The sequence below is a fragment of the Cyclopterus lumpus genome, chromosome 22 (genome assembly GCF_009769545.1).
Source record: "Cyclopterus lumpus isolate fCycLum1 chromosome 22, fCycLum1.pri, whole genome shotgun sequence".
NCBI lineage: Eukaryota > Metazoa > Chordata > Actinopteri > Perciformes > Cyclopteridae > Cyclopterus > Cyclopterus lumpus.
This window is the reverse complement of record NC_046987.1, coordinates 18749868-18773940: the sequence shown is the minus strand read 5'-3', so window position 1 is coordinate 18773940 and position 24073 is coordinate 18749868. Positions and strand designations below refer to the sequence as shown.

Genomic DNA, 24073 nt, shown 5'->3' with positions numbered 1-24073 from the left:
TATGTACAGGCTTCCTATGTATATGTACATGTACAGACTTCCTATGTATATGTACAGACTTCCTATGTATATGTACATGTACAGACTTCCTATGTATATGTACAGACTTCCTATGTATATGTACAGGCTTCCTATGTATATGTACAGGCTTCCTATGTATATGTACATGTACAGACTTCCTATGTATATGTACAGACTTCCTATGTATATGTACAGACTTCCTATGTATATGTACAGGCTTCCTATGTATATGTACAGACTTCCTATGTATATGTCCAGGCTTCCTATGTATATGTACAGGCTTCCTATGTATATGTATATGTACAGACTTCCTATGTATATGTACATGTACAGACTTCCTATGTATATGTACAGACTTCCTATGTATATATTTTATATGTACAGACTTCCTATGTATATGTACAGACTTCCTATGTATATATTTTATATGTACAGACTTCCTATGTATATGTACAGACTTCCTATGTATATGTATATGTACAGGCTTCCTATGTATATGTACAGGCTTCCTATGTATATGTACATGTACAGGCTTCCTATGTATATGTACAGACTTCCTATGTATATGTACATGTACAGACTACCTATGTATATGTACATGTACAGACTTCCTATGTATATGTACATGTACAGACTTCCTATGTATATGTACAGACTTCCTATGTATATGTACAGGCTTCCTATGTATATGTACAGGCTTCCTATGTATATGTACATGTACAGACTTCCTATGTATATGTACATGTACAGACTTCCTATGTATATGTACATGTACAGGCTTCCTATGTATATGTACATGTACAGGCTTCCTATGTATATGTACAGACTTCCTATGTATATGTACATGTACAGGCTTCCTATGTATATGTACATGTACAGACTTCCTATGTATATGTTATATGTACAGACTTCCTATGTATATGTACATGTACAGGCTTCCTATGTATATGTATATGTACAGACTTCCTATGTATATGTATACGTACAGGCTTCCTATGTATATGTACACGTACAGGCTTCCTATGTATATGTACATGTACAGACTTCCTATGTATATGTACAGACTTCCTATGTATATGTACATGTACAGACTTCCTATGTATATGTACATGTACAGACTTCCTATGTATATGTACAGACTTCCTATGTATATGTATATGTACATGTACAGACTTCCTATGTAGCCTATATGTATATGTATATGTACAGTAAATCGTCTCGAGAGCGTTCCTGAGGTCACGTGCACATTAGCCAATCAAGACGACGTAAACGCAACGGTGAGAAGAAGAAAAAAGTCTCTTAAAAGAGATTTAAAAAAAAGATTAAAGAGGAGTGCAGACACAAACGTCTCGCTGGAGTTAACTCACGTCTCAAACTCCGAGCGGAGGCAGAGAAGGAGCGAGACGTCGCGGCCCCGAAACGGAAAACCTTCCGCCATGTTGAACGTGTAATTCCAGTCGGCGACACAGGAGAGGCCCTCTCGCTGCCCTCCATACCGCAGACTGCAGGGAGACGCCAGACCAACACACGGTGGGGAGGGGGGGGGGGTTAATGCAGACTCACATGCACACGCACACGCACACACGCACACACACGAAAACACATTAACGTTTACAATGTAAGCTTCCTGCTGACGGCTTTTTGGATAGAGAGAGCAAGTTCAAGCATCTGTTTCTGACTTAAAAGTGATCTTTTTTTCAGTGTGAAAAACCAGCTGCCCCCCCCCCCTCCTCTGCACACGCACACGCACACGCACACACACACTCCCCCCACCAAGGCAGGATTTAAGATTTGAAAACGACCGCAAAGAATTTGTAGTTTTCGTGCGTCATGAGAAACACCAGCTGTTGTCTGACAAGTTTCAACAGCTGAAAAATAAATAATCTAATTGTTTTCCTTCTTCAATCCACCTTGTGATGTTCATAATGCTCAGCGTTATTAATATCCTTCTTCTCTCTATAGCAGGTTGCCTCTGTACGGTGTGCTCAACATAATTATGTACAGTGTGTAATCCTTTATTAGAGGTTGACATTTTGGGAGAGATTCTGTCTTTCTGTGAGTTAAATATGAAGATTGGACGCGTACTGTATTAATATTAATATTCATCAATATGAAGGAGTTTGTCCATGCAGGGGACATCATCACATGTTCTTTGCTGCGCTCCTACAGAGTTAAATGTTCTTTAATTTCCCATTATCACCACTCACATTCAGATTTACAACAAGCAGATATTGTAACGCCATCGGCGTGACCCTCTGCAGCCATGTGTCTTCTCCAGAGAACCCCGATCCGGTCTTACAAGAAGCTAATCTGACATGGTCTGGTGGTCCAGCTGCTGTGTTTTGGAAAAAAAAGAAAAGAAAGCAAGTCCAGTGCAAGCTTGGGCTCAGATCCTCATCAGCTGTGATGTTTGTTTACATTCTCGCTGAGGGCCGCCAGGGACATGCAGCGGCCATTTCAAAGTCAAACCGTGGGAAGAAGCAGGGCGATAAATAGCACAGACACTGAGCCCCGTGGGCCAAGACGCACAACACGGCATTGCAACGTCCTTGATTTGATTTTGGGGACCCCGGTGGATCTTCGTCACGTGACTCCGCTTCTCTATTTCCTGTAAGATTATCTTCAAATAACAGCAACACAAAAAGAAACTTTAAAAACAACAGAATCAGTCGATATGATGCCTAAATCATTGCTGTAATCGATTAAAAAGTGATGCCAACGGCAAGTTTTTGCAAGTGTCAGATTAGTGTAAAATCGCCTGTGATTGGCAAAAGAAAAGAATGACCTTTTATCCGACAGAAAGGTAAAGAGGTAGAGGGATCAATAGTGCGATCAATAGCCAACGATCATGATGACATGATGAGTGTGATCTCCGTCCAACAACTTGCACCACCAATCCATTCCAGTAAAACTTCAGTCCAGTATTGATGTGTGCACATAAAAGGAATCAATAACCAGTGAGAAAAGCACTTCTGACTTTACCAGACCCCGACTTCACACCACATCGGTCACCTTTATGAACAGGATTTATTCTATTTATGGACTAATGTACTGTAATAAAAATGTTTTACAATGTGTGTATATATATACAGTATATATATGTATATATATACAGTATATATATATATATATATATATATATATATATACTATATATATATATGCTGTGTTTAAAAACTTTACTTTTCTTACATTAAATGTTGTTGCATGTTGGTAGGATTATTGCATCATTAGGTGCATATTGTTATAGACATTTTTGCAGGAAATTGTTGTAAACCGATATTTAAAGAGTGTTTTATATTGTCAGTTTTCTCAACCAGATTGACCTGCAATATACTCAATACTGCATTTCGAGTAATTACCCATTAACCAGTCCTTTGGTGCACTTTCACACACCAGATGTTACTCCCTTACATGAAGATGCACAGCAAGCTCCAGATGTGGTTTACTTAGATTACATTGGGGCCTTAAACTGTAAATATTGCGTCATCTGAGATGATGAAGAGGAGATAAATCTGCACAGGTTGTATTATATTATCAAAGAAAGAATGAAGCCATTTTAATTGGATTGAATTCAAAACAGTTAAGTCATTCTGATCAATTATTAAAGTAGGTATAATTTCCTAGCCAACTTTCTTCTCTTTTTGTTTACTTTATGATGAAATTAGAGATGTGGAGTCCTGGCTGCACTCTTCAGCTCCATTGTGCCTCCTTGTGGTCGCATGTCTGTAACACAACTTTCTAGCCACCTGCAGATGTCCACACACATTAAAAAAAAAAAGATATATATATTCTCAGATGCCCATTCGTTGCTGTTACCTAGCCTTCAAAATAAAAGTGCCAGTCTTTGTAAAGTTTAGCGTTGGGACTAAAGAAGAAGACGACAACCAAATAGTGTGCATTGTTTTTCTAATTGGATTTTAAATACTTTAACAATAATAAAATACTAATTAATTCAAGGCGTACCTTTACATTCATGAAATAGTGCTTTACACATTATTTGTATTGTATATATATTATTTTTGTAAACGTGTAAACCCGTCAAACGTCAAAACAATGTTTTATTTTGAAGGATTTCAACGGAAATTCAGCGTGCTTCTCGGGTCCCCTTTGAAGCCATTTGCATCGCCCCCGCCCCCCTCAGCTGCACCGGCTTGGCTCTCTCCAGTGACAGAACCCCCCCAGACCGGACCAGCTGTTGCCTCCAGAGCCCGTGCAGATACCCCGGCGGCCCGACCCGAGATGAGGCTGCTGCCGGTCGCCGCGACGCTGTCCCTCGCCGTGGCGGTCGCTTACTACGTGTACATCCCGCTGCCCGACGCCATCCAGCAGCCGTGGAAGCTCATGCTGCTGGATGCCGGATTCCGGGCAACGATGCATCTGGTGAGAGGTGTTTTTATTTATTTTTTATTGGGATGACATTGATGGTGCACGTGCTGCTGCAGCTGGAAGTGAGCAACTTGAGCTTTAATTCTGATCTGATCTGCACAAATAGAAGCTGATATTATAGTTTCCCACTGCATATAAACTAATTAATACCTATAGGTAATAGTGGAAAGACACACATTTTTTTTACACTACAGCACTAAAACCCTTTGTGCCTTTGCAGACATGGACTTTGATCCCTACTCAGCTCAGGTTATTATTGCATAATCAAGCATTTTCAGAGCAGAGCAGTCATGTGTTACCGTAAAATCCCAAAATGTGTGCCGTTATGGATTCAAAGCGTCTCTTTATTAGAAGGTGTCTTCACGCTGTTATCCATTAAGGCCCTTTTAGTCACAGCAGGGGTTGAAATGTAAGTTTGTGAAAGAGCTTTTTCAGTACATTTCCACTTTGATTGTGAAACCGGCCTGCAACTAATCTGTGGTTCAGGGCAACGCGCTCCACACCCTCACCTTTGGTCCACATGTTGTCGAAAAAGGCTCTGCAGATGCAGATTAATGTTCTACTGAAACGGACGCGCCAGCAGATAAAACTCCTCCAACAAGTCATGAGGGGTTGAGATGAAACAAAGTCAGACCGGTCATCGTTATTTCAATATTTGGGATTTAGATTTGTCCTTTTATAACATTTACTAGGAATGTACTGAAGAGGAAGAAAAAGTAGCTACGCTGTGATAAATTGCTTATTTTCTGCAGCAAAAGAAAGAGCAGGTTGACATTGTTGTTGTTTTTTATAGTGAAACTGACTATTATATGTATTGAATTTGGTCCAGACATTCACGTCCCCTTCAATCCTGTCTGATATCAGACAAAGAAACATTTCAGGAATCGATCAAACTAATATTATTGTGAAACATTGTAAAAGGACTTGGTGCCACTGTGCCAAGCAGCTGCGTCTGAACCGGACGTGTTGAGACACACCAGTAAGACACAGTGCAGAAGCACAGAGGTGACTGGGTGAGACCCCCCCCCCCTCCTCCCTACCCCCCCTTCACGATTCGCCTCAACCCGTCTTCAGGCCTCTCTGAAGTCGTGGCTGGGCTTCGACCACTACATCACGTCCATCAGGCAGTCCTCAGAGGGGTTTGACGGCATGATGGAGGGGCTGCTCAGTTCCGAGTCCGGCGGCGGGGTCATGCCCGGGGTCAAAGTCAGCGACGTCACCTTCGCCGGCGTCCCGGTCCGCGTGTACGAGCCCCCGGCCGGAGGGGAGGGTCACCTGAGGAGAGGCTTGATGTTCTTCCACGGGGGAGGCTGGGCCCTCGGCACCGCCAGTGAGTACGGAGAGTCCTGAGTGCCAGTAGAAGAAATTAAAAACTTGAGAGCATAGAAGTATTTTTAACACATAAACACGCAGCAAACTGTTGTCACAGTGTTTGCAGTCAATGTGCACATACTTCTTGCTTTTAGCATCTGCATTCAGTTGGGAAAAACTGCAACATTAAACCTCGAATTCAGCCTCTTGAAACCAATTGACCGACCCAACGGATGTGGCAATATCTTTGTCTGTTGTATTCGATGTGATCTCCGTCTGCGTATCGTTGTGCCTTCCAGTGATGGCTTCAGAAATGTGGATAATTCAGCTGCAAAATATGCAATGTTCACCTTTCCACACTCTCTCCACCGCTCTCTCACTTCCTCAGAGAAGGGCCCGTACGATGCAATCAACCGGATGTTGTCCGATGAGCTCAACGCTGTCGTGGTCTCTGTGGAGTAAGTGTGCAACGCCGACCTACTCTTGCTCAAATGTTTCTCCGCTCGTAGAGAAAACACAACAGAACATGTTCACCGACGTTCGAGGATTCGCAGATGATGTTGTGCTTTACAGCCGAAACTCCCGTAAATGATCCGGTGTCTGTGTAGGTATCGTCTGTATCCGGAGGTGCACTTCCCGGTGCCGTATTTGGACTGCCTCGCTGCCGCCGTGCACTTCCTGTCCCCCGAGGTCCAGGCCAGGTACGCGATCGACCCCGACCGCGTGGCCGTGGCGGGCGACAGCGCTGGAGGAAACCTGGCCGCTGCGGTCGCTCAGGAGGTAAATACTGAAGCCATCTCCTGGGGGGGAGGAGTGTGTAGCGATGCGCTGTGTTTACAAATCTAAAAAGATGGAGGCCCTGCGTGGTTTCTTTTTCATTTTCTTTAGATTTCTACTGATGAGACCATGAGGGTGAAATTCAGCGTCCAGGCGTTGATCTACCCGGTGCTCCAGGCTCTGGACTTCAACACGCCCTCCTACTTGCAGAACCAACACATACCCATCCTCCACCGGCACCTCATGGTCCGCTTCTGGCTGCAGTACCTCGGTGCTGACCTCTCCCTCCTGGACCAGTTGCTGGCCAACAACCACAGCTCCTTGCACCACTCCAACATCACCCCGGAGCTGCGGGCGCGGCTCGACTGGACCGCCCTGCTGGCCCCAAAACACAAGCGGAGCTACAGGCCCCTGGTGGTGGAGAAGGGCTCGCGGGGGCCGGCCCAGGAGCTGCCGGGCCTGCTGGACGTGAGGGCGTCGCCGCTGTTGGCAGGGCCGGAGGTTTTGGCCAAGTGCCCCCGAGCGTACATCCTGACGTGCGAGCACGACGTGTTGCGGGACGACGGCCTGATGTACGCGCGGCGCCTGCAGGACGCCGGCGTCTCCGTTACCGGCGACCACTACGAGGACGGCTTCCACGGATGCTTCAGCTTCATCACCTGGCCGATGGACTTCGATGTCGGGAAGAGAGCCATCAGGGGTTACATCAACTGGCTGCAGAAGAACTTATAAGTGTGTGTGTGTGTGTGTGTGTGTGTGTGTGTGTGTGTGTGTGTGTGTGTGTGTGTGTGTGTGTGTGTGTGTGTGTGTGTGTGTGTGTGTGTGTGTGTGTGTGTGTGTGTGTGTGTGTGTGTGTGTGTGTGTGTGTGTGTGTGTGTGTTTCATTGATATACTGCTTTCTGAATCATTGACTTGCTAAGGGCTAGCTCTCTCTCACACACACCACTGGGCTTGTTAGCATAGCCACATTTAGCTTAATAGCCTCACAGAGCTGCTTGCATGGCTGAAATGCAATATTATTATATATGAATTACATATGAATAATGTATTTCTTAGGGCGTGATTCCTTACCTTTCTTGTGGGCTTTGTGTGTGTTCAGCCAGCTGTGGTTTACACCCGTCTTGTGCTTCCTGTACTACAAGGCGACGTCTTCCCCGACAGAAAAATGCTCGACAATCACTAACAAAATGCACTATTTACTTAAGTTTTATCCCATTTATTATCCACATTGCGTTCCACTGCCGGGACATTTTTATGGACCCAAACATGCTCTTATTCTACTACCAATTAAATGTTTTGTGATTTAAAATGCCTGAATGGGAATACTTCAATTAATCCACAATTAGCAGTCGCTCATTCCCCCTATAATATATAATAATGAATATAGTAAAATAAATATAATGTGTCAGCGCTGGTTACATCGTATGAACCCCTCCTGCAGGACATCTGAGGTGCAACGTTTGCTGATCAAATGCATGCATTTTAAACTGAAGGGCTTCAAATAACTTAATTTAACTTGTACATTTTTTCTTTTAAACTCTTTTTTTTTTTAAACACGTACTTCCTCCGTCTCTGCTGCATACTGTTGAGACTTTTGAACAAACAGATGAATAAAGAAATGTGAAGTCATACAACTTGTTCTGTTCATTCAGCTGTAGTAAATCTCTGGGGGGGGGGGGGGGGGGGGGGGAGCTCATTGTGCATCAAATTTATGCTTGAATTATTGAATTGGAGGTGCTATTTGGTAAACATTTAGTGCAATGTGCACATTTTAATAAAAAAATGCAAAGATTTGAAGAAGTTAAAACAGACTGAAACAAAACAAAAAACGAAATGCAGGATATCTTAATTTAACATTGATGGTGGGGCCTCTGTGCAATTCCACTGATATAGTCATACACCACCTTTAGCTTATTGAATATATAATAATAATTTTTTTTAAACTCCCAGGACTCCAACATCAGCACCAGCTCTCCATTATGTTCCAGATCTGACATGTTTTATGTTTCTTTCCCGAGACTGGGTGCATTTCTGGGTCACTAAAACCAGCAGGAGCAATACTCAGTGCAACACCCCCCTCTAGTGGACGGACATGAACATGCAGCTTCTCTGGTTTAAACACACATTTGGTAATCACAGGGACATTTAAAAGTAGCCCATTCTGCTTCCAGAGGAAAATATTGTACTTTTTAATCTACTAGTACTACTACCACGTGGAAAATTAAACTACCCAACAGTATGTAAAGAAGTTGAATGAGTTACTCCATAACCAGAGTAAGTAGTATACATTGCTTATAACCGTTTTGTAATTTAAAGTAAAACTTTTGAATGTAGTAGTATTTTTACTTTTAGATCTAAACTCTACCTCCGTCTCTTACATTGTGCTTGGAGGACATTGAACACATCCCTTCTGGGTACCTACATTTAATATTAAACTTGACGATAATCCTCATAGCTGCACGTCTTTTTATTTTTTTATTTAACCCCATTCGCACGCAGCAGTTTCCTGCCAGGGAAACACCCTTCCACCGACGGTGCGGGTCGACCCACTCAGTCACCGGCAGCTTCTTTCTTTTTTTCGCGAGCATTGTGCTGCTTTAGCATTTTCTTTTTGTTTTTATAAATGAGACAATGAGCAGCTGTGGTGCTCAGAGGGGAATTTAGGGAGATTCCATGACTTTATCGAGAGGAACGTGGGGAGGAGGGGAGTGGAGACCAGAGGATGGATGGAGGGAGGGAGGGAGGAGGGGAGACCAGAGGATGGATGGAGGGAGGGAGGAGGGGAGTGGAGACCAGAGGATGGATGGATGGAGGGAGGGAGGAGGGGAGTGGAGACCAGAGGATGGATGGAGGGAGGGAGGGAGGAGGGGAGACCAGAGGATGGATGAAGGGAGGGAGGAGGGGAGTGGAGACCAGAGGATGGATGGAGGGAGGGAGGGAGGAGGGGAGACCAGAGGATGGATGGAGGGAGGGAGGAGGGGAGTGGAGTGGAGACCAGAGGATGGATGGATGGAGGAGGGGAGTAGACACCAGAAGGGGATGGATGGAGGGAGGGAGGAGGGGAGTGGAGACCAGAGGATGGATGGATGGAGGAGGGGAGTAGACACCAGAAGGGGATGGATGGAGGGAGGGAGGGAGGAGGGGAGTAGACACCAGAGGGGGATGGATGGAGTGTGTTCTGTCCTTTACATCCATTCAAATAATCCATATTTTTTTCTCTTCAGTGGGGGTGGAACTGCTTTCTTTTCCATTTGTGCTTTCCTGTTTCCAAATGTTCTTTGTAACCGATTTCAGTGTTTCATAAACTGTTTCATCAGAGTCGCCGTTTACCAACATTGGTTCCGTCTTTTTTTTTCTTTTCCCAGGGCTCTAAAGTCACAACCCTCCAACGTGTTTTTGAATAGCTATTCGATGCAATCACATTAACATAACATCCCCGTAACACCACAATTTGTTGCTTTAACGCTTCTTTTTGTGTGAGGATTAAACCAAAAAAGACGTAACATGTTCGTTTTCTTCCCTTTACCAAAAATCCGGGCTCGGCTCCCAAATGTCAAACTATTCCCTGAATCTCTGAAAACAACCAGAGGATCGAAGCCAGTCAGGGCCCCGCTGCACGTGGAGGTCAAAGGCCACCGGGCAGATTGGCTCTAACAGGAGGAAATATTTTTAACAGTCTGGTTGCCGAGGTGACTGTCGACAGGCGCGTCTACCAGGGTGTCCTCTTCCCTGCCCGAGGCCATGGCGGTCTTCAGATATCCCTCATCTTCTCCCCTAATGCTCTCTGACAAGCCTGGGAATCGACACACCGAGAAGGGAACACAGGGAACCTCTCTGTGTCTCTTCCGCATTTAAAAAAAAAAAAAAAGAAAAGTTAAATCACCAAGAGGAAACAAAACTAAACTGCTTATTTACCTCCATCATTTTCTGTTGAATCTGATATAATGCACCACCTTCCTGTGTGTGTGTGTGTGTGTGTGTGTGTGTGTGTGTGAGAACATTAGGGCTGCATGTGTGTGTGTGTGTGTGTGTGTGTGTATGCGTTGCACACGCTTTACAAACGCAGGTCCATTTGATTGTTGGGAGGGTCCGCGCACATCCAGGAGCTGTGAATTCCTTTCTGCTCCGCTCTCACTTCCTTCGCACACCGACAATGGAGCCGGGGTGAGAGGTGAGGGAACGAGAGTAGAGGAACCACCGGGAATCACTCAAGGTTAAGCTCTCTGCAGATTGAATGACTCCCCTGGGACGAATGCAATTTGGGCCTACACGTACGAATACACAATGGCGGGTCATTTGGCACTGGAATGAAATAGCATTCGCATAGATCACTTCACAATTGCAGGAAAGAGAAGGGGGAGGGAAAAAGAAAAAAGCCTTTTTTTTTTTTCCATCATACTTTGCAGATGCCGATCATCTGCTTTCTGCTCTCTCTCGTGCTTTAGGGCAGAAGACAAGATGACATTGTTTGATCTTTTTTTTTTTTTTTTTTTAGCAACAGCCACTTGTAGTTGAAATTGTGATGAATAAAAAAAGATTTAGCAAGAGCCAAAAGGGACAAATATCTTCATAAAAAACACACAACACTGCTGAGCACTGATTGGTTCCAGAGACACCCTGCTCACTCTGAATGCCTCATTCAACCAAGATGGTTCAAGCTGCCCTCGGCGGCTCCACATTTGGACGTGGAAGTCGTAAACACTATTTAGCACCGCATTGAAGTCCTACTGGCACGAAGTGATCTAATAATATTAATGCATTAGTAATGAACTCAGTTACAAATTATGCCAGATGTTGGGATTGAAGCGGAACAAAGATACTTTCAACCGGAGAAAAGAGTAAACTGTCAAATACTAAAAAAACAGCTGCCGTCAACGAGCATCTGCTGCATATAACTGAGCCTCCAGGATTTTACAATTAGAACACATTCAGTTCTACACATGACATAATTATATATATATATATATATATATATATATATATATATATATATATATATATATATATATAGTGCATCCGGAAAGTATTCACAGCACTTCACTTTTTCCACATTTTGTTATGTTACAGCCTTATTCCAAAATGGATTAAATTAATTATTTTCCCTCAACATTCTACACACAACAACCCATAATGACAAAGGGAAAACTGTTTTTTGCAAATCTATAAAAAATAAAGAACGAAAACATAACATGTACATAAGTATTCGCAGCCTTTGCTCAATACTTTGTTGAAGCACCTTTGGCAGCAATTACAGCCTCAAGTCTTCTTGGGTATGATTCCACAAGCCCGGCATACCTATTTCTGGGCAGTTTCTCCCATTCTTCTTTGCAGAACCTCTCAAGTTCCATCAGGTTGGATGGGCAGCGTCGGTGCACAGCCATTTTCAGATCTCTCCAGAGATGTTCAATGGGGTTCCAGTCCGGGCTCTGGCTGGGCCACTCGAGGACATTCACAGAGTTGTCCCGAAGCCACTCCTTTGTTATCTTGGCTGTGTGCTTCGGGTCGTTGTCCTGTTGGAAGATGACCCGTCGCCCCAGTCTGAGGTCCAGAGCGCTCTGGAGCATGTTTTCATCCAGGATGTCTCTGTACATCGCTACATTCATCTTTCCCTCAATCCTGACTAGTCTCCCAGTTCCTCCTGCTGAAGAACATCCCCACAGCATGATGCTGCCACCACCATGCTTCACTGTAGGGATGGTATTGGCCAGGTGAGGAGCGGTGCCTGGTTTCCTCCAGACATGACGCTTGGCATTCAGGCCAAAGAGTTCAATTTTTGTTTCATCAGACCAGAGAATTTTGTTTCTCATGGTCTGAGAGTCCTTCAGGTGCCTTTTTGCAAACTCCAGGCGAGCTGTCATGTGCTTTTTATATAGATAGCCACTGAGGAGTGGCTATATATACACACACACATACATATGTATCTATATATACACTGTATGTATATACATGTATGTATGTATATACATGTATGTATGCATGTATGTATTTATACACGTATGTATGTATATATATATATATATATATATATATATATATAAAATGCAATAGATCCTAACTGTCAATTGTCAATGGTATATGTAACATATTTGATTTGTTCCAATCATTTAAAAAGGTCTAAATTATTATAATTATCTCGTTTGAGTTGTAAATTATAGCTTTCAACTCAAGTGTCCCCATTTCCGACAGCCCCTGAAGGCGTCTTGAAGTTGCATGTGCAAACGGCGAGCTCGCAGCTCATTTCTCTTTAATAACAGTGACATCTTGAGGCTGTCCTCTCCCTCTCCCTCTCCCTCCCTCCGTGCGGAGCAGCAGAGCTTGAACCGACTTGCCCTCCCCGCTTGGAAGCGTCTCCTGCTCCTCGGAACTGGTTTCGGGAGCTGCCGCTGCGGTATGGCCGCGTCTCTCTCCCTCCAGAGTCTGGGGCTCATCATGCTCGCAGCGATCCTCCTGCAGACCATCGCGGTGGCCGTGAGCTTCGTGTACTTCAACAAGGTCCTGAGCACGGTAAGAGAAGATAAGCTCACTATCATTTTAACTGCAACACACAGCTGTATACTGGTCTGCCACTTGGACTGGGATCCAGTGCCAGTGACACACTTATCGGGTCTCCATGGGACATTTAATATTATCGCCGTGAACTCTCAACTCAGTACCCCCAAACAGTTGAAAAGTAAACCCACAGGAAGGTCTATTAACAAGTCTTATCAGAGATTAGGCCATGAAGTGGTCGTTATCAACTTTAATAATCTGCTACTCAACTCCACTGTTGCTCCGGGGGTTGAACTTTGATGGATTTGGGTATATGAGGCGAAGAGAAAACAATATGCGACTAGAGGGTAAAGTTAAACTCCGTGGTTGTGACACCTAAAGGCAACATATTTCAGATTTGACACTTTTTGAAAAGCAGAAAAAGCTGATCGATCCGGTGGTGAGCTCTGATTGGCTGAGTCGCAGTAAGAACGCCCACCTGGAACGCACTCACACCTGTGACCACTTACGAGTTAATTGCAATGCACTAATTGGCGTCCTGTACCATTTACTGTGTGTTCTTGCTTAATAACTGAGGCTCTTTATTACTCTTAATAGAAACAATTGTTTTTACATTATAATTATTGTTGTACACTGGTACCTCGATTTAATCCATAAAACAATGAACTGATTGATAGATAATGGAGGTATTGGTGGGTATTGATTGTCCGGCCTCTCACATGTGGACAGATGCAGGAGAGCTTCTCGCGCAGCAGCGCGTCCTGCCTCATTAACGTCAATCTGCGCTCTGACGTTGGAGATTCAGCGGAGGAAAAGAAGAGCGACCCCTGCTGGCAGGTTACGCAACAGCTCCACTACCACATAGAGAAGGTTTTTTTTTTTTAAATTTAATTTTAAATTAAATTGTATTTGTGTTGGTCTCAATGCTCTATCTTCAATTTGTGTTCCCCGATTGCAAAAAAAATTCCACATCATATTTAAAGGTGCCCGTGTGTCGTATTTGGTGAACTAAATAAACTTAAACCGAATCCGTCCGAAGAGCTCCAGATGTAGATGTAAAGGGCTCATTTAAAGATAACAAATACCCAAAAGAGTCTTATTTTCAGGACTGTCCCTACATATTGAATTTATTTCATGCAGTTACTAGAAAAAGGACCTCTTCTTATTTACAGTGACCCAACCGCTCAAAGTTCATGGCTTTCCTTCCCGTTAAAGGGGGGGGGGGGGATTTCCCTGCTGCCGTCAAACGTTCGATTCCCTCCAGTCTCCAGACACGCTCTCTATGAAAAGTGTCACTGGATTGGCTTCTGTTGTTCTTGGGCGCTGTGTAAATAAAACGGGCTTGACTCGCCCCAAAGGGGAATACTGCTGTTGCAGGTCAACAGATGATGTATGTGTTGACCCAGAGGGAGAAACGAAATGATTAATGGGGGGCTGACGAGGCCTCTGGTGAATTACTGAATGTTTATGATCCAAAGATACCTAAAAAGGCATTAAAAACTGAAGAGGTCAAGACACTTCAACTTGCCACCCATTCACTCCCCCCAACCCCCCTTTTCTTTTTTCTCGTCTGTCTCTCTGGGTGTTTTCCTTTCAGACGATGGCCGACAGATTCCAGAAGGAGATATCCACTGCAATGAGAAGTGAGAACAATGCCTCCATTGACAATCAGTCACTACTAATAGGAGTAGCATCTGACTTTTACCAGTAAAAATGCCCTCGTTTGTGTTTCACAGATAAGATGACGGGGGTGGTGCCTTTCCTGGGTCCGGGGGTCCGAGGGGTCCCCCTTCCTCAAGTCGCCGCCCACGTGACCGGTGTCATCTCGTCCACGGAGCCTCCGACGGCAGACGGTGAGGATCCCGTTCATGTGGGGTGGGGGCATCCAAGTGCGTACGCCGAGTAGAGTACTAGAGTCTTTTTTTTAAATTTATTTTTTGTGTGACGCATGTTCACGGTGCTCACCCGCCCGGGAGCCCCGTGTTGCTTCACCCTTTTCAACGGGCCAGAGGTGAGGAATGTGCTCCGAGGCTCTCCGACTCGTCTTCGTGTTTGTCGGGACCTGCAGATGTGCAGCTGCTTTATACGCTTCCACTCTGTCTTGTGGTTGTCTCTGTGAACGGTCTTCTAGAAAGTATTAAAGTACCATTAGTTAGCATGCATTGCTGTTGTGGTACGACTACCCGGGGGGGTTGGCTTCAAAGGAGAAGTCTGTTAATGTTCTATATTATTATATATTTACTCAGTGTTTGGCTGTTTTTTTTAAAGGAATTATTTTTGCCTTTTCTTTTTTTTTAAGCATGATGACGCATTTCTCTTTCTTATTTATCTGGAAAGGTCAAAAGAATTCAAAGACAGACTAAAACTTGTGTTTTTTAGTATTCTCATGGTATTTGTACAAAAGTATATAATGATAAATGTATGTTTCTATCTGTACACATATATCCCCCCCAGGATGTGTTATGTAACATGTGGCTGCGGTCTATTATCGTTCAAAAGCCGCCGGTCTGTGAGCACATCTGGAAGTGTTATTTACACCCTGAGAGATTTTCTTTAACATTTGTTATTAATTATGAATATCGGCGACTGGTTATACTCGACAACAACCCGCTCTGTAAATCTCAGATGATGTTGCATTGTAGAGAACGGCCCTAATTGGTGTGTGTGTGTGTGTGTGTGTGTGTGTGTGTGTGTGTGTGTGTGTGTGTGTGTGTGTGTGTGTGTGTGTGTGTGTGTGTGTGTGTGTGTGTGTGTGTGTGTGTGTGTGTGTGTGTGTGTGTGTGTGTGTGTGTGTGTGTGTGTGTGTGTGTGTGTGTGTGTGTGTGTGTGTGTGTGTGTGTGTGTGTGTGTGTGTGTGTGTGTGTGTGTGTGTGTGTGTGTGTGTGTGTGTGTGTGTGTGTGTGTGTGTGTGTGTGTGTGTGTGTGTGTGTGTGTGTGTGTGTGTACATTTTGCTTGCTGCTGCAGGCCCGCGGGGCAGCAGGGGCCACCTGGGGGAGCGGATCAGAGTGTGGGAGGGCCACAGGGGTCTGTCCTTCCTGCAGAACATGGAGCTGAGCGGAGGAGAGCTGCTGGTGCCCCGAGCAGGTCTCTACTACATCTACGGCCAGACCTACTTCAGACTGCCGTCCACGGGGGAGCCGGACGGGGAGGCGAAGGGGGCGGACGAGGAAGCCCAGCTGGTCCAGTACATCTACAAGAAGGTTCGGAGAGATATATATATATATATACACAAATTAATTATGCCAATGTAATGTATGAAGGTGGATGTGAGTATGTTTTTTGGCCCACAGATGAGTTCCTACACGGTGCCCATCCTGCTAATGAAATCTTCCCGGAGTGCCTGCTGGCCCCGGGGTCCGGAGCCCGGTCTCTTCTCCCTGCATCAGGCCGGCACCGCCTTCCTCCAGCCCGCCGACCGCCTCTTCATCACTGTCAGCAACGCCAGCGCCATGGAGATGGACGGCAGGGCCAGCTACTTTGGGGCCTTCCTCGTGGGCTAAAGTGAGGGTGGGGGGGGTGGGGGGGTAATTTGAGCAGCTGTCTGGTACAGGACTGGAGAACAAGAATGGACTCTGAAGATGCAGAAAGGACTTCTTCTTCGGGGACCGTAAGGATCGAACGGAGTCCGCAGTGGCAAGACTCCCAAACACAAAATGGCGAGGAAGAAGAAGAACCGTTGGCCGTGTATGGACTCCAGCTGACGCAGGATTTAAATTGCGTTTTCTTCAGGCTCGTAAACGGAACGCGCAAACACGGATAACATGGTGCAGGGTACTGGGCATTTGTTCAAGGACAATAGATTGCAGATTAAATGTTGTCCTCTTATGTTTGAATGACTTCTATTGAGAACAGATTGAGTTTGTCGTCCCCAGTTGGACACGTGACACTACTTTTATGGGAAAAAAAAAAAAAAATGGCACGAGATTTGAAAGGTTCAGTGTTTAGAAATGACGCTTCCTTTTGGATCTCCTTTGTGCAACGTCTTGAAGGAATGTGTGACATCATGGTGATGCCTCAAAGAGAAGCACTGACTTACTGTGAATGTGACGCATTTACACGTCTATATCCAATGGATACTTGTACACACACATTCTTTCTTCTTATTAACACACATTCTTTCTGCTTATTATACAGATTTAATCTCTTTCCTTAGCTCTTTATGTATGGTGTCAGATCAGTCTCAATAATTGCAAATGCAAAGATTTACAAATGCGCACAGAACAATTTACAAATATGTTTGATTTACAAATGCACACAGAAGGATTTACAAATAAATTAGACTCACAAATGCACGCAGAACGACGTGTCTGTGTTTATTTGTTTGTGGATTTATGAGCGCATCTCCCCCTCCTCACGGGGCTGCCAGCGTTACAGTTGCGCAATTTGCAGAGGGATACACAATTAATGTAACTACACCCCTGTAACTACATATATGATATGATATTAATGTTATGAACCCAAATACGCGTTGCGTTAGATGTTCCGACGTGTATGGGATGTCCACAACAAGTATAAAGCAGAAATAGTGGATGATGGAAGTTATAACTGTTTCCATGGAGATAAGCCACGCCCCTCTAAGGCTAAAAAGCGAATGACGCTCATGTGATTGGTTGAAAATGAGGGCGAAATCTGATTGGCTACAGATAGGTCTGTTTTTAAAAAAAAAATGCATTTGCGAATCTAGCCACGGCAGGGGAGTCTCATAAATCCACGCACACACACACACAAATAGAAGAATCCACACAAATGCAGAAATGTATTTGTGGTTTTTCTTTTACATTTATATAAATCGTAATTTATGTGTGCAGTGGGAGGCATTTGTAAATCTAACATATTTGTCAATTGTTCAGTGCGCATTTGTGAATCTTTGTGTTTGCATTTGAGAGTGTGTCTGTGTGTGCATGTGCAATTATTGAGACTGATCTGACCCCGTAGGTCTTAATGTGTTTGTGAGTGTGTGTGGTGTGAGTGGAGATGACTCACCTGGACTGGTTTGTCAAGCGCTTTCTCTTCATGAGATCGTACAGTATAAAATGGCAAATTATTCCTTTGTTTGATTCACTACATGCACAAAAAAAAAAAAATTGAGTCACGTGTCCTCTACACAAAAAGACCCCAAAACTGAAAAAGTAAAAAACTATCATTTAATTCATGTTGTATTACATGTTTCCATATTATGGCAGTGAATGTTTCAGCAATAATAAGAGTCACTCCTCAAACAAGAGTTTGTTTTTGTACATAAAAAAAAAAAAAAAAAAAAATACCCAAAACTAATCAGGGTTCAAGTAATGCCCAAAAGAAATACATCTTGAAACACACACACGCAGGAAGATAGATCATGTTCGCTGATCACACTGTAATCCACCGGCTACTTCCTGGTCTATGAGTTGAGAACCAAGGTGTAGGTTTGGTCCGCCTGAGTCCTCCCTCTCTCTCTCTCTCTCCCTCTCTCTCTCTCTCTCTCTCTCTCCTTCAGTCTCTTTTTGGTCACCGTGACTGGACTGACAAAACATGTTGTTACAGTAAACACAAACACAGACAATACACAGCCGCTCGAGCTATAGGAGGGCTTCAAGGTGCTTTAACTAAAAACACAAATAAAGACAGTGGTACCAAATCCCAAACACTTGGTATCAAAAATAGTCTCTGAGTTGGTCTCTAATCAGTCGGGACACTACAACTGGTGGGGGGGGAGGGGGCGTGGGGGGGGGAATGCACACGCAGAGGATATTTTTGTCTTGTTAATGACAATCTATGGCTTCAGTTTATCTAAACACACACACACACACAGTCACACACACGATCCCATAATCAAACCATAACGCCGTCATGTTTCAGAAGACGGTTATAGTCTGTAAAAATGGCAATACTGTAAACAACTGCGTGTGTGCGCGAGAGCTGGGAGGCTCGTTGTTGGTGCTCCTATTGCTATGGTAACCAAGAATGTTTTTGTTGTTGTTTTTTTTACTTGTGATTTGGCCAATCAGACTAAGTGCTTGCAACCCACCATCCGCCTCCCCGCTGAATTTCAGTAAATCTCAGCAGGCGCATATACCCACACACACACACACACACACACACAAACACACAGACACACACTCGCATACATGCACACACACATTAACTGTGGAGCCAGCCAAGTGCTTTGACATTATCTTGCTGCCTGTACAATGCCTGCATCAGTCAAGTTCATTAAGACAAATTCATTATCAGCCTAACAGTACTCGGATTGAGTGAGTTAATGAGATAGAAAAGGCATAGAGTCTTGTGTGGGACATAACTTCTCCATGGATTAGTCACAAGATCCATTCACAATTAAGGTGTGAACACATACCGGGTTTAAGGATTAGTAAGGGCCGTCCTGATGCCAATTATGCATTTCTTAAATACACGTGGAGTAATACTCATAGACATGGAAAAATGCTGCGACAGGTGACGAGATGCGATGATGATGCCGTTCTTGTTGTCGTTATGCACCAACTATCACACACACACACACACACATGCGCACACTGCAATCTCTAACGGTGCACGCACACACGCACACACACACACACACACAAACACAAACTCTGGTATGGGTTCCTATTGCCTCTAATAGTATGTCTGGTCTATGAACGAAAAAAAGCACCTCTGGAGTACAGAACAGCCTTGGAACTGAGCAGAAGTGTTTAACTACAGACGGGCAACAATACACAGCGGCACACAGGCACAATACAGGAGGCTTTGGCACACCCATGCTAGTCTTACTACTCAGCATTTTTCAACACAGAAGGAGAGCAGGTTACAGGACAGGACAGACCCATAGCTGCCTTATTGCCTCCCCTCTGGTATTGGGGAGGTACAGGTTGTCTTGACAGATACAATGATCGGCCGTCACATTCAATCGGCGTCGAGCTGTCCGTTTTTTTTTTGGGAGTCCCGGCCTCTCAGCCAATCAGCAGCTCCAGGCTATCCTCGTAGTTGGGCTCTTGCGGGGAGCTGGGGGACAGAAAGGTTGTGGTTACGGGGCTCCCGGTTGCTGTGGCGACGTTGAGGAGGGTGTTAGTGCGGATGCTGGTGGTTGCCGGGTTCCGGAGTGCGGCGGCCGCGGTGATGCTGGTGAGGTTGATGCCGAGCGTGAGCCGCGTCTGCTCCAAGGCTTTCTCCGGCACGGCGAAGGCCTCGAGCTTCTTCTCCCCGTTAGCCATGTAGGAGTTCTGGCATCCTCGGCAGATACAATCCAAGCATGCCTAAGGAAGACGAGGAGACAGTCAAGGAACATTAGTCCATGTTAATGTCACTTAACGGCTGCTAAATTAATAATAATAATATTTAATACAGTGACATTATCAAACCTGATTTACAGATCACATAAATCAAGATTTTCCACTCACTGCCATTGCTTGAGCCTACAAACTGGTCCTTTTAAAAACCAATCATGTAACATGAAAGCTCTGACAGGCCAATGCATTAAAACTATTTATCTACCAATTTAGAGTTTGTTTATTTGAACTGTGATATTGGCAACAACTGGTATCATAGCGTTATCAAAAAAATGTTTACACTTCCACTACATAAAGCAATCATCTACACCCAATCACAAATTTAGCTTGCCGTTAGTAAAAAATAAAATAAAAAAACGTAATGTCTCACGCTCACCTTTCGGTTTGAATAACAGGGACAGCGCTGGCCCCTGCATGTCAGTACAGATGGATTCTGGGTGGCCCTGCCACACTTGCAGCCCTTCTTCTCTGCAGGCTTCTTATACGTCGGCCTAACGGGTGCCGGGGGCACGAGGCAGCCCGACATCAACCGCTGGTCTTTGCTTCCGTCCTTGGCCTTGGAGCCTCCACCACTGCGTGCCTTCGCATGGGGCTTCTTGAGGCCCGCATCAACATGCTTCCTGGCGCCTTTATTGTGGTTCGGCGCAGGCCGACTGAGCTTGGGGGGCGCCCCGTTAGGGAGGGCAGAGTACGTGTGCGCTGGTACAGTTAAGGAGGGCGTGGGCGGTTGCATGTACAGTGTCTGAGAAGGGTTTGGAGTGTGTAAATGTGAGGGAGGGCCCTGTAGGATGGAGGCGATAGGGAGGGGTTTCACCTTTTCCCTATCGCTCTCCGAACGAGAACGTTTTCGTTTAAGGCGGACCGGCGGGGGCTTGGAGGTTGGAGGAGGATCGAAAGACGACGTGTGTATGTGAGCACCGTGACTCGCCACGGCGTTAGTCCTGTCGGTTTGAATCTGCGTGTAGTTGTGAGCTGCGTCCAGCTGTATGTACATTGGAGCGTGTGCTCTGTCCGTGGTTATGTGTGTGTGAGTGTGAGTGTGCATACGTTCTGGCTGTGAATAAGGAGAATCTCTGCCAGGTTGAAGGGGATCCAAAGTCTGTAACACCTCCTCCACACTGAGAAGCAACACCTCCCCCTCCTCCAGCTCCCTGCTGCTAGTATCCCCATCCCTGAGTGAGCACACAGTGCCTGGAGTTGGGGCTAAAGGTCCAGTGGTCAGACTCAGTTCCAGACCACCACAACCAGTACTGGACACAGACAGGCCTGCCTGTGGCTGCTCCTCTACCAGCTCGCATACTTCCAGCTCAGGAGAAGAAGGATCCAGGTCCTCCAGCACTGCTCCATTGCATTCCTGTGGTCCATTGGAACAAGGAGGGTCTGAGGAGGAGCTCTGGGGCACAGCCGACAGCTCTGCAGGAGCAGGTGTTGCCTCTGTAGGGGTAAGGGACTTCGGCGCAGATGGATTCACATTATCCTGTGCAAGGCTTGGGTCTTCTGTCTCTATTTCATCTCCATGAGACATTAGCACCTCCTCGAGCAGGGCCATAACCTCTGGAGACCCTCCCACATGGCTGCTGATCGACTGCAGCCACGGCGAATGAGTTACATAGAGACAGAGCTTCCTGTAGCATTGCACCAGCAAAGAGAGCTGTTTGTTCTCCTGGAAGCAGGAATAATCCTTACAGCGGCTGCACGACGGCCTTATCTGCATCTTCTGGCCTTTACAGCCCAAGCAGACATAATGCTGACACTCTGCATGTGTTGGGGAAATGGGATCCTGGAGCAGTTTACCTGAGACAAAAACAACAGTGAGCTTTTAAATCCAATTGTTTATCATCTTTGCACATATGTGCAGCAACAATAGCACAATAAACACGCTTGACTAGTCATTTTAAGTCATTTCCATTCCCAGTCAGCCTTCTACAAATAGCTTGTTTAAATGTCTGACCAACATTTCAGAATATATGCACATTTATTTTTTGTTAATCGATTGATCAACTAAATGGTTTCAGTACTGACGGCTGCATTTCAAGCAGATCGGGGGGAATCAATCACTTTAATACCAACACCATGATCTGTGACTAATCTAGGATTTTAATTGTTTCTTTTTTTTCTGAACTTATCCATCTGTTTAGTGACATGTTCACACCAATGATTTGTACTGCTTTTATCACTCACCCTATACTTAGGTTAAATATGGCATGCATGCACAAATTAAATCATGACAAAAACACCATTACACAATCATCAAGGAGGGCAGAAATAATGTGATGAATCATGGCGTCAATCATTATTGCCCAATTCTCGACGCAAGCTGTGCACAGGTTGATATTTAACTAGCTCAGCGAAGTGAGTAAATAAAGAATAACTAGTTAACACATGGCTCTGCAGCAGACAACAACAGAGTGGGCATCTGTCTTGACAAGAGGAGAGGATTAGGGCTCAGCCTCGGTTGCTAAAAAAGAAAAAAAGAAATCGTGCCGCGCACACACGCACGCCCACCAACACATCGGTCAATATGAAGAAGTAAGGCACCGAACCACTCCTTCATTGGAGCCAAACCAGACTAAACAGACGCTCACTTTGCAATGACGTGACACAAAACAACACGTGAGCGAGTGACAGGTGTTATACTGTTAGACATTGATATGGGTTGTTTTGTTTTTCTTCTCCCAGGAAGCTTACCACAGACGAGGCATGCAATGGACTGTCGGAAGAAGGGCAGCAGCTTGTACATCTCCGCGAAGGTGTGAGGCTGCCGCGGGTCACACTGCAGCACGGCCCGGCTGGCGGACACGTACAGAGCGGTCGCATTTACGGGGTTCATAGCAGTGCACTCCGCAGACTCGTGGGGGTGTGGGGGGGAGAGACGGCCCGGGAGAAAGACACAAAAAAAAAAATATATCCAGCCACTTCACTGCAACGGAGCTAAAGATAAGCAAAGTCTCGGGGTGGATAGGAGGAGAAACAAGGTGGCCTGGCGGAGCGACACACAGTCACTCCAGTGCGTCAGTGCAGGCACATGAATATATATATTTATATATATATATAACAGACACAATCACAGACGACGAATTATGCCGAAGCGGTTTTCTCAATAAACGCAGCTAGCTAGCTCTGCAGGCGGCTAACGTTAGCTAAAGTTAGCATCGCCTGGTCCGTGGTAGTCCGCCAAACGAGAAGCTTTCAGATCACAATTCAAGTTCCCGTTTAATTAGGACCAATCAGACCCCTTGGTTATAATTACTCACATTCTCCCCACAGGCGCTGTCTGACAGCTAACGGTGAATCAAACGACCCATGATCAAAATGTTAGCATCATCGCGCAGCTAGCGTTAGCTTACGACATCAGCCAAACGATTTAAACGAGAGGTGGTTGATGTTGGCCATAGAGCCCGTTAACTACCCCACACCGGCTCCCTGTCGGTGCCTAACTGAACGAAGAGCCGCTCCCGGTAGCACACATTCGTCTGGTTAGCGCCCAGCTAACGTATCCCAGGCGCGCACTCGATGTAAACAAAGCTAGCCAGAATTAGCTTAGCGAACATTAAACCGTATCATTAACCCCTCCACCCCACACACACACACACACACTCGCGCGCGCGCTGTGTGTCCGTCTTATGCCTCGCGCGTAGGAGGGAAATGCACGCTGTGAATCGAAATCCTGCGGTTCTGATACGTTGCACTGTAATACTTGGCGAGCAGCGACCGAAACATAGCTAGCTAGCCGCTCTCGCAAACGTATCAATCATTCGATTTTTCCACTTTTCCTCGCGTCGACCCCTCTCGTCGGGGCACAATCATCTCGCGAGAGTTC

General features: G+C 45.2%; 3 protein-coding genes across 5 annotated transcripts; 2 read left to right on the top strand and 1 right to left on the bottom strand.

The window, feature by feature from the left end:
* The first annotated feature begins 4134 nt into the window (after positions 1 to 4134).
* LOC117751121 (neutral cholesterol ester hydrolase 1-like) lies at positions 4135 to 8129 on the top strand. Of its 3 annotated transcripts, none has more exons than XM_034562692.1 (6): positions 4135 to 4404; positions 5485 to 5740; positions 6110 to 6179; positions 6330 to 6501; positions 6610 to 7230; positions 7339 to 8129. In XM_034562692.1, the coding sequence occupies exons 1-5, from the start codon at positions 4264 to 4266 to the stop codon at positions 7228 to 7230; spliced, it is 1260 nt and encodes a 419-aa protein (XP_034418583.1). In that variant the 5' UTR covers positions 4135 to 4263; the 3' UTR covers positions 7339 to 8129. The 3 variants fall into 3 exon arrangements, with proteins under 3 accessions (XP_034418583.1, XP_034418584.1, XP_034418581.1); XM_034562693.1 differs by having other exon boundaries at positions 7329 to 8129; XM_034562690.1 differs by having other exon boundaries at positions 6610 to 8129.
* A 513-nt stretch (positions 8130 to 8642) lies between these two features.
* On the top strand, positions 8643 to 16488 carry LOC117751134 (tumor necrosis factor ligand superfamily member 10-like). Its single transcript, XM_034562711.1, has 7 exons — positions 8643 to 8772; positions 12753 to 13002; positions 13717 to 13857; positions 14585 to 14630; positions 14724 to 14840; positions 15953 to 16188; positions 16279 to 16488. The coding sequence occupies exons 2-7, from the start codon at positions 12889 to 12891 to the stop codon at positions 16486 to 16488; spliced, it is 864 nt and encodes a 287-aa protein (XP_034418602.1). The 5' UTR covers positions 8643 to 8772; positions 12753 to 12888.
* Positions 16489 to 18483: 1995 nt separating this feature from the next.
* Positions 18484 to 24073, bottom strand: msl2a (MSL complex subunit 2a). The gene is made up of 3 exons (XM_034562662.1): positions 22942 to 24073; positions 20630 to 22047; positions 18484 to 20220 (listed from the first exon to the last, which is right to left on the bottom strand). Exons 1-3 carry the CDS (start codon positions 23081 to 23083, stop codon positions 19918 to 19920), a joined length of 1863 nt encoding a protein of 620 aa, XP_034418553.1. The 5' UTR covers positions 23084 to 24073; the 3' UTR covers positions 18484 to 19917.